General features: G+C 40.4%; 1 protein-coding gene across 2 annotated transcripts in view; it reads right to left on the reverse strand.

The window, feature by feature from the left end:
- Nucleotides 1-15,590, reverse strand: part of elmod2 (ELMO/CED-12 domain containing 2) — a 29,037-nt gene extending 13,447 nt beyond the window's left edge. The window contains exons 1-4 of one of the 2 annotated variants that reach the window (XM_055647877.1): nt 15,572-15,590; nt 7,283-7,430; nt 4,804-4,832; nt 3,887-3,984 (exon numbers count right to left, since the gene is read on the reverse strand). In XM_055647877.1, the coding sequence (XP_055503852.1) occupies nt 3,887-3,984; nt 4,804-4,832; nt 7,283-7,427 (272 nt within the window). In that variant the 5' untranslated portion in view covers nt 7,428-7,430; nt 15,572-15,590. Of the gene's footprint in view, nt 1-3,886; nt 3,985-4,803; nt 4,833-7,282; nt 7,431-14,343; nt 14,363-15,571 lie in introns of those variants that run through there. The other variant, XM_055647868.1, reaches the window with a different exon arrangement.
- Between the last annotated feature and the right edge of the window lie 3,602 nt (nt 15,591-19,192).

Here is a 19,192-nt window from a genome sequence, read left to right on the forward strand (position 1 = left end):
TCAGTATTGATGTGGATAGAGAAATGGCTGGCAAACAGGAAGCAAAGAGTAGGAGTAAACGGGTCCTTTTCACAATGGCAGGCAGTGACTAGTGGGGTACCGCAAGGCTCAGTGCTGGGACCCCAGCTATTTACAATATATATTAATGATCTGGATGAGGGAATTGAAGGCAATATCTCCAAGTTTGCGGATGACACTAAGCTGGGGGGCAGTGTTAGCTGTGAGGAGGATGCTAGGAGACTGCAAGGTGGCTGGATAGGCTGGGTGAGTGGGCAAATGTTTGGCAGATGCAGTATAATGTGGATAAATGCGAAGTTATCCATTTTGGTGGCAAAAACGGGAAAGCAGACTATTATCTAAATGGTGGCCGATTGGGAAAGGGGGAGATGCAGCGAGACCTGGGTGTCATGGTACACCAGTCATTGAAGGTGTGCAGGTGCAGCAGGCAGTAAAGAAAGTGAATGGTATGTTGGCTTTCATAGCAAAAGGATTTGAGTATAGGAGCAGGGAGGTTCTACTGCAGTTGTACAGGGTCTTGGTGAGACCACACCTGGACTATTGCGTACAGTTTTGGTCTCCAAATCTGAGGAAGGACATTATTGCCATAGAGGGGGTGCAGAGAAGGTTCACCAGACTGATTTCTGGGACGTCAGGACTGTCTTATGAAGAAAGACTGGATAGACTTGGTTTATACTCTCTAGAATTTAGGAGATTGAGAGGGGATCTTATAGAAACTTATAGATGCAGGAAGATTGTTCCCGATGGTGGGGAAGTCCAGGACAAGGGGTCACAGCTTAAGGATAAGGGGGAAATCCTTTAAAACCGAGATGAGGAGAACTTTTTTCACACAGAGAGTGGTGAATCTCTGGAACTCTCTGCCACAGAGGGTAGTCGAGGCCAGTTCATTGGCTATATTTAAGAGGGAGTTAGATGTGGCCCTTGTGGCCAAGGGGATCAGAGGGTATGGAGAGAAGGCAGGTACGGGATACTGAGTTGGATGATCAGCCATGATCATATTGAATGGCGGTGCAGGCTCGAAGGGCCGAATGGCCTACTCCTGCACCTAATTTCTATGTTTCTAAGACGTTAAGAACCAATTAGAAAGCCATGCTGCATCAAAAAACGTGATCACTGTGTCCTTAATAACAGATTATAGTAAATTATTCACAGCAGATGTTAAGCTATTAGACCAATAATTTCCCCAGAGATGTATCCTCCACTTATATCTCAAAGTGGATTTGTTTTACTCTCCCTGCCAAAGCTGTAGTTAGTTTGGAACTCAACAATGCCAATATATATTTTGATTTAAATGTTCTGTTTGCATCAAATATCTGCCATTCTGCCAGACAAATACTACATTAGAAATAATCACTACACGTTGGTCCATTTTGGTTCTTCATTCATTTGACTACAAAATTAACTTGCCAGGCATGGAGTTAAAACCTAAATTCAAAATGTGTATGGTTAATTGCAGCATTTTTTTTTTTACCATAGTGGGTCTGTCACTTGACAGAGAGAGCTTGCAAGGAAAAATGACAATGAGAACTACTGTATGAACAAGAGTGAAGTTTAAATGAAAAATACTCTCTTGCCACAAGAACTGTGTAATTAATACAATTCACAATATAAAATTGAGGCACAAAGTGCTGGAGTAACTCGGTGGGTCAGGCAGCACCTCTGGAGAACATGGATAGATGTCATTTTAGATCGGTACTCTCTTTAGACCAATTGCGGTAACCACAATTAGAAAGGTCCTAACCCAAAACATCACCTATCCATGTTCTCCAGAGATGTTGCCTGACCACAGTGTTACTCCAGCATTGTGTTTATTTGTAAAACAGCATCTGCAGTTCCTGGTTTCTACATACAAATAATCTGAATTAGCAAGATTACCAATGTCTTTATTACTTAAATATGCAAAGTATAACAAGCAACAAAATGTTCAATTGGACAGTGAAAATGGATAGTCTGCAATCAAAAGATTTATTCCTTTGTCTGGCTACCACACCAAAAGACACAGTTAACTAGGCAGTTACTGGTATCACATCTGAAGAAATGTTTTGATATTACAAGAAATATTATTTTTGATGTAGTTATGTAATGGATTGCAATGCATTTGAAAGGGGCACAACTGCATAATGGGATCATTACAAAAGATCAGACACTATAGTTTATTTTAATTCTCATACAAGTTTTGTGTTAAAATAGCAGTTTAAAAGTTTAGTGCTAGCTTCCAAGCAAATTTATTAAACAAATATTTTCCAAAATCTAAATCACCATTAAAAACTTTGTTATGCAACAAAAGTTTGCTTTAGTTTATTGCCCCATGTACTGAGATACAATGAAAAGCTTTCTTTTATTGCATGCTATCCTGTCAGCAAAAAGATTATATACGATTATAAAAACTTCATCTGGTTTTATCACTACAAGATGTTCATTAGTATAGTAATTATTTTGAAAACTAGCTCCCTCTTTGGCTCATCTAATTAAGCTAAAGAGCAGCTTGCTGTTTAAGAATTTTAATAATTTATTTTGTCAGTCCGTACTCTGTGGCACACATTTTGCATGATCCAAATGCACCATAAAATACCACAAGTGGAAAGTAGACTCCTAGACCAGAGGAATGCTCTCCACCCAAAACTTTTATTATCTATTTCCCTCCACAGATGTTGCCTGACCCATCGTATTCCTCCAGCAGATTGTATATTGACAGAACAGATGATAGATTAGATCGTACAAGATCCAAGGAGAGATGGCTGAATGGATAGAAAATCGGCTTCATGGAAGGAAGCAGAGAGCAATGGTGGAAGGTTGTTTTTGTCAGACTGGAGGCCTGTGACAAGAGGTGTGCCTAAGGATTCAGGGCTGGGCCTATTGCTGTTTGTCATCTATTTCAACGATTTGGATGAGAACGTATATGGCATATAGTCATATAGCATCGAAAACAGCCGGTCGGTCCAACTTGCCACACCGGCCAACATGTCCCAGCCACACTTGTCCCACCTGCCCACGTTTGGCCCATATCCCTCCAAACCTTTCCTGTCCATGTACCCGTCTGTTTCTTAAACGTTGGGATAGTCCCTGCCTCAACCACCTCTTCTGGCAGCTAATTCCATACACCCACCACTATTTGTGAAAAGGTTACCCCTCAGATTCCTATTAAATCTTTTCCCCTTCACCTTAAACCTATGTCCTCTGGTTCTCAATTCCCCTCCTCTGGGCAAGAGACTCTGTGCATCTACCCGATCTATTCCTCATGATTTTATACACCTCCATAAGATCACCCCTCATTCTCATGCGCTCCCAGGAATAGAATCCCAGCCTACTCAACCTCTCCCTATAGTTCAGACCCTCGAGTCCAGGCAACATCCACGTCAATCTTCTCTATGCAGTCTCCAGCTTGACAACTTTCCAATAACATGGAGCCAGAAACTGAACTCAAACTCTAAATGCGGCCTCTCCAACGTCTTATATAACTGCAACATGACGTCTATACTCAATACTCTGACTGATGTGCCAAAAGTCTTTTTGACCACCCTGTGTGACAATCCAATTCACCATCTTGGAAATCAGCAATAAAAACAAACTTCTGGAAATACTCAATAACATCTTTAACATTTTCAGTCAATGACTAGCAAAACTAGGAGGTGGGTGATTACAAGTTTAAAATATAGATGATACCTTTATCCAGTTTCTCTTTCTTTCCTTGGTATTGTCTGACCTATCAAGCACGTGTACAATGACGTTTATAAATTATACATCAAGTAACAGTTATCCAAGTGTTACAATTTGAAGTATGCAAAACCTGGTCTGAATTAATATGTTTAAATGGACAGCAAACTTGTGTAACAATTTCAAACTCATTCACAAACTCAAAGAAACATACTTAGGATCTTTCTGAGTGGAAATCTTTTTGATCTTCATTATCTCATCAGCTCTGTTCCCCACATTCTCCTCACTGATGGTCACTGAGCCCTTTAAAATCTAAATGGGAAATGATTAACAGAGACACATTATTCAGCATAAATCTATTAAAGAGTAGTAGATAAAAATAATGAATTAAGTGCAAATTATATTTTTATTCGTTTCATTTTTCAAATAGTAATTACAATACCCCCAAAAAGTTGATCCTGGGAATACAATATCAGAAATGTGAAATGAAGTTTCTATTTGAATATTTTGATTTTTTTTTTCACTTTATTCGCTCAAGGCCAAAATGGATTAATAAATATTTTGGTCTATGGAATAATTCCAATCCTGGTGCTTAGATTGATATGAAGGGAATATAATTATACAAATATTAGAATATTGTTTCCCAAATATTCCTAATGCACTGGTCATTATCATTATTATGCTTCAGATCAATATTTTTCCTACCCACCTCTCAGATTGCCTGTCCTCCTGCTACAACCATAATTGTGATCCAAGTGCTCGGATTAATATTTGTATTTTAACTTCATAGCAAGTTTCAACATTCTATCTTTTATGTGCTAATGAAGAATGTTGTGGGCTTCTGTTTACATGAGAACAGGAAGGAAAACAAACATTAGAAAATGCTCATCTGATCATTATCTGATAACCCCAAAGAAATGTGATGTTCTCATGATTATTATCCAAGTTAGGAAGTCCAATGTTAAGTCAAGCTCCATTTCAAGCATATTATTCCCACACTATAATGCAAGAGGAATTTAGGATCAGTTTTAATTTTTTTTTAAAGCACACACACACGCACACACACACACACCACACACACACACACATCACCACACACACTCGCACACACGCACGATGAACTTCACTTACTTCACTTCTGGAGGATTCCAATGAATATTCTATTGAAAAAAATGTTAAATGATAAATGTTTTGGTGAAATACATTGAAACAATTCATAGATTAAAAACATTTTAAAAATAAATTAAATCACAAATGAATTTGACAAAACAGGAAATTAAGCATATAAAAGACTGATTCCAAGCTTGCAGTGGTTCATACTATTTGCTGTAAGAAATTTAAATACTTCTTAGTTTGATGAATTGCTCCAAGTATCATTATCTACAAATAAAGTCCCAGTCTTCATTTGAAAAGAAAATCAAGATGATTGTGTGCATGGACCAATCCCCTATTAATGATAATTATAAAATGTATTGTTTTAAAAAACCTCCAATTAGATACAAAGTATTATGTTCCGCAAAAGATAATTTGCAAGTCGGGAAGGCAAATGCATTGCTAGCATTTATTTCAAGAGGACTAGAATACAAAAACAGGGATGTAAAGCCAAGGCTCTAAGGTGCTAGTCAGGCTGCATTTGGAATATTATGAAAACTTTGAGCCCCATATCTGAGGCAGGATATGCTGGCTCAGGAGTGGGTCCTGATGAGGTTTATGGGAATAATCCCAGGAATGAGTGAGTTAACATATGATGAGCGTTTGACGGCATTGAGCCTCTTCTCGCTGCAGTTTAGAAGGATGGGGGGGGGGGGGACGACGGGGGGACGGACCTCATTGAAACTTACTGAATAGTTCAGACATACAGCACGGAAACAGGCCCCTCAGCCCACTGGGTCCGTGCAGACCAGCGATCCCCGTATATTAGCACTATCCTACACACACTAGGGACAATTTTACATTTATACCAAGCCAATTAACCTGCAAACCTATGTGTCTTTGGAGTGTGGGAGTAAACCAAAGACCTGGGAGAAAATCCAAGCAGTCACGGGGAGAACATACAAACTCCTTACAGACAGCACTCGTAGTCCCGATCGAACACGGGTGTCCGGCACTGCAAGCACTGTAAAGCAGCAAGGTACACAAAAATGCTGGAGAAACTCAGCGGGTGCAGCAGCATCTATGGAGCGAAGGAAATAGGCGACATTTCGGGCCAAAACGTCGCCTATTTCCTTCGCTCCATAGATGCTGCTGCTCCCCCATGCTGAGTTTCTCCAGCATTTTTGTGTACCTTCAATCTTCCATCATTTGCAGTTCCTTCTTGAACACTGTAAAGCAGCAACTCTACCGCTGCGCCACCGTGCCGCCCTGTCGAACAGTGAAAGGCCTGGACAGAGTGGATGTGGAGAGGATGTTTCCACTAGTGGGAGAGTCTCGAACCAGAGGTCATAGTCTCAGAATTAAGGGACATACCTTTATGAAGGAGATGAGGAGGAATTTCTTTAGTCAGAGGGTGGTGAATCTGTGGAATTAATTTCCATAGAAGGCTGTGGAGGCAAAGTCCATGGATATTTTTTTGAGGCAGAGATAGATAAATTCTTGATTAGTACAGGTGTTAAGGGTTATGGGGAGCAGGCACGAGAATTGGGTTTGGAAGGAGGAATAGATCAGCCATGATTGAATTGCGGAGTAAACCTGATGGGCCGAATGGCTTAATTCTGCTCATATCACATGAACTTATGTTGTCATAAATGCTGGGATGCTTAATTGGTTATAAAAGGAACAGGACAACAATTCAGATGAAAACAATCTTGCCCCTGTGCACAGAATTATTGAGTACCCAACCTAGAAGAGAATCTGGACTTTGAGAAAGAAGACATTTAAAATGCTGTTAAACTTTTCATGTAAATATGCCACAAATGTGAAGAATCAAATCAGTTGGCACAACATCCTAAATGAGGAACAAGGGCAAAGTGAGAGTTAGGTGTATTAAGTTTTATCAGACGGATTATCTATTCTATATAATAGCCTATTTAAAAAGAGTTTAGATGGGTAAATAAAATTGGAGAAAGATAATATATAGAATGCATCAACAAGGATTAATGGTTTAAATATCCAATGTTTCCCAAATCAAAATGCTAGATTTTCTGGTTGTTCTATTGATGAATGGTGATTAACTGGATTATTTACATACAGATTGACTGAAAGGATGAAAAGCCCCCAGCATCAATAACACGTTAAAATATTTAAGAAGGAACTGCAGATGCTGGAAAATCGAAGGTACACAAAAAAGCTGGAGAAACTCAGCGGGTACAGCAGTATCTATGGAGCGAAGGAAAAAGGCAAAGTTTCGGGTCTGAAGAAGGGTTTTGGCCCGAAACGTTGCCTTTTTCCTTTGCTCCATAGATGCTGCTGCACCCGCTGAGTTTCTCCAGCTTTTTTGTGTACACACGTTAAAATATGTTGGATATTCAACATCTCATCAAAATTTAGTATGTGGCACTTAACCAAAATACCAGAAGCCAAATTTAAAAGTGTGAAAAAAGTTATGCGAGACAACAGACTTTGGTGGATGATTCCGTCCTGAACAAGTTAACTAGCTGTTACCAATGCTTACCTATTTGCATAGTTCGCTCTGCTCCCTGAATAGTATTGGCACAAATGCGTTGAAGTTCACATCTTCCAGTGATCTTACGTAGCATCCACTTCACCCAAGACCTTAGAAAGGAGCTGTATAGGTAATGCCAAATTAAACTAAACATGCCCTATGAGGAGAAAAAAAAGTCAAATTAACCCTTTAAATAATTTTACTTTAAATTAGAATCCCATGACAATGTGCCTCGAAAATGAACTAAAAATATCATTAATAAACTAGGGTAAAAAAAAAAAACAGCTATCATTACATTTTGTAACATCATCTAAATTGAAAGCAGTCACTTAATAGCAAGAATTAACTACCAGGCAGCTGAAGCAGCTCCAACATTAAATTCCTCTCACTGCCCACGTATTCCATACTGTAAGGATGAACAGGATGAAAGATAATACAAGTTATTTTCTTCCACTGTTATTTATGTTTTAACTTATCTGATCACTATAATTGGCTTCACCTGTTCTCAAGTGAACTGTAGCTTGCAAATAAATCAGAATGCGAAAAAAAGAAAATGTGCAAGTTATTTAGCTCAGCTGATTCACTGTCCATTTATCCAACAATAGTTTCTAATTTCAATACTAAATAGTCAACTTCTTATTCCATGACTGAAAGTGGAGCAGAAGTAAAAAAATTGCCATGATTTTATTTAATTGCAGAACATACATGGGGGGGGGGGGGGGGGGGGGCTGAACAGCCTATTCCTGCTTCAGTTTTTGTTCTTCTTATAATGCCTCACATTGCTCTTGTACAGACTGAATACTGTTTTGCCTACTGTGTGCCCACCCAACCAGTCCATTGATATCTTCCTGTAGTTTCAAAATATTTTGCCATCATTCTCAGACAATATAGATATAAAGTTCCTGATAGTAATCCCTAAATTTGAATCCAAAATAAGCATACCATAAATTGCCTTATACCAAGTTTTCAGGAACTCCCATCATGTGCGCCCCTCATCACTAAAATACCCTTTCACCATTGCTTTTTGCCATTGTCAAATCTTCATCCAATCCAATAACTTTCCTTGGCTTTTCATGATCAAATGTGATGCCAAAACCCAGGTACAGAACATCAAATGCTCCATCGTTATAGGCACTACTTGTCTGCTCAAAACAAAATACCGCTGATAATCAGAATCCATGCCAATTATCCTCAATAAATCAAAACCTCTCCATATAAACTGATTTATGACATACTTAAAAAAACCAATTTGCCCTGCTTGATCTTATTCCTTCTCCTGCTTTTAAACAAATGGCCAAATCAGCTGCCTACCAGCACCATATATGTAGCCAAAGACCCACACTATTTTCTCCTTCACTTCGTTCAAGAGCTGGAGGTATATTTTATCCAAGTGATTTGTTACTAAAAGATACTGGAATGCTTAACAAGTCCACTTTTCTAATATGATATTATATATAGTCTAAAACGTCATATTATTCCCCCCCTCATATCCCCCTGCATATCCCCCTTCACGTCCGTCAGACAGATCAATTGTCCTCAACATGTTTCCCCAATCATATGTACATAGAAGGAATTTAGTCTTGGAGAAATTAATGGGTCTGAAAGGCAATAAATCAGCAGGACCTGCATCATTGGGTTTTGAGGCTAGAGATAGCCAATATACTGGTTCATTGAATTGGTTAATTGAATAGTTAAATACTTGGAATTTCAGTTTCCAGAACAGTTATCATAAATTGAAAAGTAGCAAATCAATTAATGTGAAAACAAAGGTAGACAAAAAAGCTGGAGAAACTCAGCGGGTGAGGCAACATCTATGGAGCGAAGGAATAGGCGACGTTTCGCTATTCCTTTGCTCCATAGATGCTGCCTCACCCGCTGAGTTTCTCCAGCTTTGTCTACCTTTTATTTTTTCAGCATCTGCAGTTCTTTCTTAAACAATGTGAAAACAAAGATCAGTGGTATAGGTAGAATCTAAGCGGGAAGTTTGGTTTGGTTCATTATTATTGTTGTGTACATTGAGATAGAACGAAAAGCTTTGTTTGTGTGCCATCATGCTATTCACAAGTACAATTAAACCATACACAAGCACAACGATAAAGCAAAGAGAATAATACCAGAGTACTGAACAGCGTTACAGCATTACAGTTACAGAGAAAGTGCGGATAAAAAAAAGTTCAAGGCCCACAATAAGGTAGATTGGATGACGAGTGCTACACCATAGCTCAAGGGAGGACTGTTCAGTAGTCTTTCAACAGTGGGGAACAGCTGTTTCTGAATCTGGTGATAGGTGCTTTCACGTTTTTGCACCTCCTGCCCAATGGGATAGGCAACTGCCAGAGTCAAAATGGTCCTTGATTATGTTAGCTGCTTTCCTGAGGCAGCATGAAGTGAAAATACAGTCAATAGGAGGTGGAAGGCTGGTTTGTGTGATGAACTAGGTTATTTCATCCACTTGGGTAGAGCTGCTCCTAAGCAAGCTGTGATGCATCCCAATAGTATGCTTTCTACAGTGCATCTGCAAAGTAAGCCAAAAGGCACGTTAACATTAATTGACAGAAGAAGAGTAGAAGTGTCCCGTTGCAATTAAGACTCAAGAGTAGGTTTGTTAGTGATACAGTACCACAAAATGTTCATCAGAATTATTCCCCAGACGGTGGATTATCTCCCGACCAGGATTACATAGACTAGGCCTAAATTTCAAGTTTTGAATTTCAAGTTGAGAGTAGGGGGATTGGTTTGAACACATTGAGGCATACAATATTCTTACAAGGCTTGACATGGCAGATGTGGTGTTGATGTTTCCTCTGGCTGAAATCCTAGAACGTGGAATCAGTCTCAGAGATCTGCTATTCATGACTGAGAGAAGAAATGTCATCACGCAGTGGGCAAGAAAAACTATGGAATTCTCCACCAATCGTCTGTTAAGGCTCAGTAATGTTATGTCTAGCATAGGTAGATTCTAAGGGAATTAGATATGGGGTTAGAATAGGTAAGTGATAGAGGTAAAAGATCAGACCTGATCTTTGCGGATGGCAGAACAGGCACGAAGGGTCAAATAGTCAACTTCTGCTTCTATGATTTTGTGTTTATTGTGAACAGAGAATCTCCTGCAAAAGTTTCCCTTTAAGCTCCGTCAGACCATTACTCTAGATTCCCTTAAATACAGCAGTAGGAAGTTGAAGTAAATGTTTCCGTTACACCAAACCCTATTCTCTGATGACAGCACCTTTTTTCTAAATCATCTTGGACTGACCGCAACTATGTACAATGTTATAACGCTCATTAAACCCAAAGTGAATTTCAAACCTCAAACGCACTTATTTGCTGATGATATCACCCGATTAAATCGATGGAAGCATTATCCAGGCTTTTGCAAACACTGGCTAGTTACTCAAATATTCTCCAATTACCCATATTAAGACTTGATTATATTGAAAACATTGCACTCATATTATAATGCATACCAAGTCTATAATCACAGTAAAACACCCACTCTGAAAGCACCTTGTTTTCAGAATTCTCATTCTCTCTCTGTAATCCCTTTATACATCAGGACAAGGTTGGAGGTGATAAGTTCCAAGAATTCCACAATCATTCAAACCAATCTCAAATGCATCCTGACTTTCTTTCTCCAAGGATCAGAGGATTAGCACACACCCATCTAGGTTTCAAGTTCCTTCTTTATAATGTCTCCCCCTAGCACTACAACGGGTGGTGAAAACCGCGCAGTACATCATCGGTACCCCGCTCCCTGCCATGGATGCCCTACACCGAAAACGGTGTCTGAGACGGGCTGGGAAGATCATTAAAGACCCCTCCCACCCCAACCATGGACTGTTTGCCTTCCTCCCATCAGGGAGGCGATACAGGAGCCTCAGGTCTCATACTAGTAGGATGAGGAACAGCTTCTACAATAATACCATCACATTGCTGAACTCGGAGTCCCGCCGATAGATTTCTCCAGTCCCTCCATCCACATTGTTTGATTATTCTGTATTTTTATTTCTATATTGCACTACTACTACGGACTGACGCTAAACTGCATTTCGTTGTACCCATACTTGTATTTGTGCAATGACATAAAAGTTGAATTGAATTGAATTTGAAGCAGAACTCTTCTGAGCATACCTTTAAAATCACTCGAGGTTACAGAACAATCGTTAATTCCACTTAAAAAAAATGAACTCTGGGTGTTTATCATTGTTAAATATACAATACAAATGTAAATTGTTATTACTCCGTGTTGAGAGGATAGGATCTCATGTGATTGCTGTGCATTTCATAGACAAAAAGCTACTACATATTCACCAGTACACAAAAAATCATAGCTATGCACTGGTTTCCTCACAAACAAAACTTTGGTTAGGTTGATTTTTTAGTATTAAAAAAAGTTCATTTGAGGTCAATATAACAAAAGCAAAAATAATACCTTTGATGTTGCAAAAGAATACAGATTCAAAATGAACAGCTACTTTTGGGAAAGATACAAATCATCGGGTACAATTAAAGTGAGGAGGCCTTATCAGAGGACAAGACATCCAACTCCTGAGAAACTAAATCATAGCATTGCTGTTATTCATCACCTTCTAAGAAGGCAGATAACTGAACATTAAAAAAAAAACGCAGTCACAGCTTTTATAAGCAGCAATATACTGAAGTAACCAGTGAGCTATTCGTCCTCGTACGACAAGAGTAACATTTATTTATTGGTATCCACCAAACTTCAGCCCAAATTGGTTACATTTTACTTAGGCAAGACAAATTCATATCTCACAAAACCAAATGAAAACTAAGTAGTTTAACAATTACATGCCTTGTAATACTGCAATAACAGATTCAGCTCTGTGTATCATTATAAAGCAGAACATTTAGTTTGTTAGCACCTGCATGTTATATACAATGAAAAAGTAATTACTCGTTCTACAAAAAACACAGAAGACCATTTTATCCTTGAGCTGATCCTGTTCTGCTGTGAGTTGCTGAGACCACACCTGGAGTACAGAGCTGTTCTCATCCCCATAAAGTAGCACTAGAAGCTGTGCAAAAGGGATTCATTCTCCAGACTAATTACTTGGACGACAGAATATTTTCCAATCAAGAGAGGCAGAACAGTCAGAGTCTATATTCTTTCTAATTTAGAGGAATGGAAAGATAATGTTATTGAAAAGTATAGTCCTAAATGGACACAACAGTATAGGTGAAGATACTCTTCCAGAAGTAGAATCTTGAACACGTAACTGCCAGATAACTGGCCTGTCATTTAAAACTGAGATACATAAATTCTTCTTACAGACTGTAGCATAACAAAAATATGTAAAATTATCATATTAGCACCAATTGTCACTTGTAGAAGTGCTCCACATTTCTATTACCATTAGTGAAAGGCCCAATGCTAATTTTTACTTCAAATTTTCTTAGTCCTCAACCAATAAAAAGTTAATAGTCCAAATTCCAGGGAAGACTAGTTTGTAAAACTGATGCATTTCGTTTTTGTAGTCCATGAATCATTCACACAAACTCCATGTTCAGAAATTTTCACCAGAATTCAGAGATCACCTAATCAATATAGCAAAAGCAGCTGCTTCTCGGGTTTCAAAAGGAAGGCAATTTTTTTTGAAATACAAGCAGTGGGGTCATATTTCAACGCTAGAGTGCGGGTTGCCTATTGATCGACTCTGTTTGTATGGCTTTAGATACAGAGTTTCATTCGAGGTTCAAATGACAATGAATAAATATTGTATTGTAAATTGTGAATATGTAAATGAAGAGTGTCTCGCTGGTAAAAGTTCAGGAGTCAGCTTCAGCTGGTAACTTCTAGGCTAGTCTGTTTACTCTATTGCAACAGAAACTTACAATAATCGTGAACGAGTGCTAATAGACCCCCGACAATTCTAACATCAAACGCATTGAAAGTTAAACAGAGGTGTTGCAAAAATAATGCAAAACAAAAACCCCGCATAGCACCAGCAACTAGTCCTATCATCTGGCGCATGTAAATGGAGCAGGATAGGATGAAGCCACTTAATTTAAACAAGTAAATAGACACAAAGTGCTGGAGTAACTCAGCGGGACAGGCAGCATCTGTGGAGAGACGGAATGGGTGACGTTTCGGGTCGAGACTCTTCTTCAGACTTAAGGAAAGTAATGTTTAGACACGCGTCCCACGACTGGCACCAGAGAGGGAGACACAGAGAGGGAGACAGAGAGGGAGAGAGAGGAGACACACAGAGGGAGACACACAGAGGGAGACACAGAGAGGGAGACACAGAGAGGGAGACACAGAGAGGGAGACACAGAGAGGGAGACACACAGAGAGAGACACACACACAGAGAGACACACAGAGAGAGACACACAGAGAGGAGACACACAGAGAGAGACACACAGAGAGAGACACAGAGAGGGACACAGAGAGAGACACACAGAGAGGGACACACAGAGAGGGAGACACAGAGAGAGAGACACACACAGAGAGAGACACACAGAGGGAGACACACAGAGGGAGACACAGAGAGGGAGAGACACAGAGGGAGACACACAGAGGGAGACACACAGAGGGAGACACAGAGAGACAGGGAGACACAGAGAGAGACACACAGAGAGGAGACACACAGAGAGAGACACACAGAGAGAGACACACACAGAGAGAGACACACAGAGAGAGACACACAGAGAGAGACACACAGAGACACACAGAGAGAGACACACAGAGAGAGAGACACACAGAGAGAGACACACAGAGAGAGACACACAGAGAGACACACAGAGAGACACACACAGAGAGACACACAGAGAGACACACAGAGAGACACACAGAGAGAGAGAGAGACACAGACACAGAGAGAGAGAGAGAGAGAGAGAGAGACACAGAGACACACAGAGAGAGAGAGAGAGAGAGAGAGAGAGAGAGAGACACACACACAGAGAGCAGGCGAGGCGGCCCTTGAATCAACAGAGCGGAGCGACAGTGCAACAAGTCCGCTCCCTCGCTTCTCCTCTCCTCTCCGGGCATTAACGCCAGCGCACAAGCTGTGTGGTGTTTGAGAGAAGACGGGGGTCCGCTTGTACTCACCGGCCTGGGTCGGGACGGGTGGGGCCGGGACGGGTCGAGGCTCCAGTTAAACTTTCTCCGCGGCCCGAGCTTGTCCTCACTCACTCACAGCCGCCGTCACCAGGCCAACGGCCACCGGAAGCGCGTCACTCGCGGCCGCCGAGCGCGCGGCGCGGGTCCGGGGGGGGGGGGGGGGGGGGAGGGGGAGAGAGGCCGGGGGGGGGGGGGGGGGCGAGCGCGCGGCGGCGGCGGCCATGAGTTGTCCATCGTCGCTCAACGGAAGATGGAGAGCGGGGCCGGGCAGCATCTGTGGAGGAGGGACATGGACATGGACATGGACGGGCGGCGAGTCAGGTCGGGATCTCCTTCAGCTGCTTTACTAAACGTTGTGTAGGAAACAACTGCAAAAAGGCCGATTTATACAACGGTATATGGACACACTGATCTGTTCTGTATTCATGCCTATTGGGCGGTGGGCCCAGCATCAAAAATGTGTCTAGAAATAGGAGTTCGTGACCCAAGTCACCAAACTACATGAAATGAATGACTGAATGAATGAGTGAGTGAGTGAATGAATGAGTGAGTGAGTGAATGAATGAATGGGTGTGAGAGAATGATGAATGAATGAATGAGTAAATGAGTGAATGATGTGTGAGCGAGTGAATGCATGAGTGAATGAATGAGTGAGTGAGTGATGAGTGAGTGAGTGAATGAATGAGTGAGTGAATGAATGAGTGAGTGAGTGAATGAATGAGTGAGTGAATGAGTGAGTGAGTGATGAATGAATGAGTGAATGATGGTTGAGTGAATGAGTGAGTGAATGAATAAGTGGATGTATGAGTGAGTGAATGAATGAATGAATGAGTGAATGATTGAATGAGTGATTGAATGTATGAATGAAGTGAGTGAATGAATGAATGAATGAATGAATGAGTGAATGTATGAATGAATGAGTGAGTGAATGAATGAATGAATGAGTGAATGTATGAATTAATTAATTAATTAATTGATCAAATAAATTACTCGGTGAATGAATGAATATATGTATGAATCAATGAGTGAGTGAATGAATGAATGATGAGTGTGAATGGATGAGTAAGTGAGTGAGTGAATGAATGAATGGATGAGTAAGTGAGAGTGAATGAGTGAGTGCATGAGTGAATGATGAATGAATGAATTTATTCACATTATATTAAATTAATTAAAGTCCATACAGATAGATTTTCATAAATTCAGACTTTAGTCTTACCTTTCAGTTAGAGTTGATTCATGGGGGCCTTCTTTGTGTTCCAGCACATCAGCAGGGACTGAAGGCTTTCTTGCACTTTAATCCCACGCAGCACTTTCTTCAGCCTTTTTAATGCTTTTCCCACTAAATACAATGAACCTGCTGCAAGTTTCCACGACATTTATTCCACAGAACAACACATCGGAATCTCCAGTAAAACAGGCATCTGTGAAGCCCCCTCAGCCATTTTGTGTGCTAGCCTGAAACAAAGCGCGTGATTGGCCAACTGGCAGACAACTCAATGTTAAATGTGCTTTGATTGGACTAAAACATTCCCATTTTTTCCGTTTTTTCTCTAATTTAATAAAAATGTGCAAGTCTTCTTCATATCGAGTTTCAGGGGTGATTTATATAAATATTTTTACACAATATGTCAAAATTTCATGTAGTTTGGTGACTTAGGTCACGAAACTGCAGAATAAAGCTCCTCGGCTCACAGCCTATATGTTCTGTTGTGCTGAAGCAAAGCAAGAATTTAATTTTTATTTATTGAAATCATATGAATCTATGCATGTAAATAGATTTATTTATTGAAATCATATTCTATGTCGCTCTTCCAGGGAGATGCTAACTGCATTTCGTTGTCTCTGTACTGTACACTGACAATGACAATTAAAGTTGAATCTGAATCTGAATCTGAATCTTGAATCGAAGGTAGATACAACATGTGGAGTAACTCAGCGGGACAGGCAGCATCTCTGGAGAGAAGGGATGGGTGACGTTTCGTGTCGAGACCCTTCTTCAGACTGAAAAATTCCTAAAAGTTGAGTTCCCTCAACACATGTTTTTAGGTCATAAGTGATAGGAGCAGAATTAGGCCATTCGGCCCATCGTCTACTCTGCCATTCAGTCATGGCTGATCTATCTCCCTCCAAACCCCATTCTCCTGCCTTCTCACCATAACCTCTGACACCTGTACTAATCAAGAATCTATCTCTGCCTTAAAAATATTAATTGATTTGTCCCCACAGATGCACCATCTGACTAAAGAAATGTCCCCTCATCTCCTTCCTAAAGAAACGCCCTTTAATGCTGAGGCTATGACCTCTGGTCCTAGATGCTCCCACTAGTGAAAACATCCTCTCCACATCCACGCTATCCAAGCCTTTCACTATTCGGTAAGTTTCAATGATGACCCGCTCATCCTTCTAAACTCCAGCGAGTACAGGCCCACTGCCGACAACGCTCATCATATGTTCACGCAGTTATTCCTGGGATAATTCTTGTAAACCTCCTCTCCAGAGCCAGCACATCCCTCCAACCTCATTTATTGCATCCGCTACTCTAGATGTCAGCTGATCTACATCGGTGAAACCAAGCGTAGGCTTGGCGATCGTTTCGCCGAACATCTCCGCTCGGTCCGCAGTAACCTACCTGATCTCCCAGTGGCTCAGCACTTCAACTCCCCCTCCCATTCCAAATCTGACCTTTCTGTCCTGGGCCTCCTCCATGGCCAGAGTGAGCACCACTGGAAATTGGAGGAGTAGCACCTCATATTTCGCTCAGGCAATTTATACCCCAGTGGCATGAACATTGACTTCTCCAATTTCCAGTAGCCCTTATTGTCTCCTCCCCTTCTCAGCTCTCCCTCAGCCCTCTGGCTCCTCCTTTTCCTTTCTTCTTCCCGCCCCACCCACCCTACATCAGCCTAAAGAAGGGTTTCGACCCGAAACGTTGCCTATTTCCTTAGCTCCATAGATGCTGCTGCACCCGCTGAGTTTTAATCAGCACTTTTGTCTACCTTCCTCGGATATTATCCATATAGAGCCTTACAGAGAGCCTCGGCATTACATCCCTGTTTTTGTATCCTAGCACTCGAAATAAATGCTAGCATTGTGTTTGCCTTCCTTACTACTCAACTTTTTGGGAACCCTGCACCAGCACTCCCAAGTCCCTTTGCACCTCCGATTTCGAGATTATTTACCCATTCCAACATCTGCAATCCTTGTGTTGATAGTAGTCTTGAACTATTATCTGCCTCATTGGTGACCCTTGGGCTATCTTTGATCAGACTTTACTGGCTTTGTCTTGCATTAAACGTTATTCCCTTATCATTCATCTGTACACTTTGACTGGCTCGATTTTAATCATGTATTGTCTTTCGCTGACTGGTTAGCACGCAATAAAAGCTTTTCACTGTACCTCGGTACACATGACAATAAACTGAACCTGAATATTTTGCATCTGCTATAATGGAAGAGAACACAGAAGTAACTGGACACATTAGAGAACCAATGGTTTAGTGAGATGACACAGATAACACTTCATGGATGTATACAAATATTTTAATTTTAACAAATATGTTAACTGATGTGCAATTTGGCACAGCACATTTAGAATATTTTCTTATGACTATGTTCAAATAGTATGGCTCATCTAAATAACTCAAGAATCATAAAGCTATAATTTCATATTCCATTCAGTGGATTTGAACACATATTTGAAGCTGCCTTTGCATAAGATATTAAATTCTGTCCCCGTCTGAACACTTGGATGAGCAAAGAAGAGGTTGTCCCCAATGTGTAATTTATAATTTGTCTTAAACCAATCCCAATAAAACAAAACATCTGGTTGTGGGCTTGTGGGTTGAATATTATCGCAGTGACTACACTTTATAAGTATTTAATTTGCTGTAAAATGCTTTGTGAAGACCTGAAATTGTGAAAGGGGTCATGTAAATGCAAACCTTTAGAAACAACATCTAAAGATTATAGTTAATCTGTCTAGACCCAAAACAAAGTTGTATGCCTCAATAGGAAGATAGAAAAATCATGAGGTCAGTATACAAAATGTCATTGAGACATGGTTTATTTATGCAGTTTGTAAATCTGTAAACTGATCTATTGTGGAAACAAGGAACGGCAGATGACGGTTCACAGAAGAAGAGACAAAGTGCTGGAGTAACTCAGCGGGTGGTGCAGCATTTCAGGAGAACATCGATATGTGACAATTTGGGTCGGGATCCTTCTTCAGACCTATTGTGTTGCACTTCATAACATTTTCCATTCTAGAGTCTTTACCATATTGCCACTCTGAATTTACGGCAATCAAAATTACCAGTAACAAAATTGTAATTGCTAATCAACTGTTTTGATTGCAGACATAATATTAACACATAACCTCAAGTACTCCAGTGTTCCTAGAGGTTTTGGGGTAATTCCAAATTTGTGCAAGAAAGTCAATGTATGAACAAATCTATACTTTTTTGTACCAAATAAGTAAAGTGAACTCTTGCCGTGAATGTCCACTTCTCACTTCACTTACTGTAAACATTGCACTGCACGAGAACTGCCACCAAGTGGCTCCAGAGCACTTTTCAATATAGATATTAGAGATATGCCATTTATTGTCACTATACATGTACAATGAGATTAAAAGCAGCTCGTACTCAGTGCATACATATAATCTGGTACAAAAAACAAGAAACAGAAAACAAAAACAAAAGGGAGAGGGGGGGGGATAGGTGCACAATTCTGCGGCGCTATATACATATCTATAAATAGGTTTCAAGAGTCAGGAGTGTTTACTTTTCATGTACTGGGAACTAAACAATTAAATTCTTACTTGCTACAGCATTCGAGA

The sequence above is a fragment of the Leucoraja erinacea genome, chromosome 1, assembly GCF_028641065.1.
Source record: "Leucoraja erinacea ecotype New England chromosome 1, Leri_hhj_1, whole genome shotgun sequence".
NCBI lineage: Eukaryota > Metazoa > Chordata > Chondrichthyes > Rajiformes > Rajidae > Leucoraja > Leucoraja erinaceus.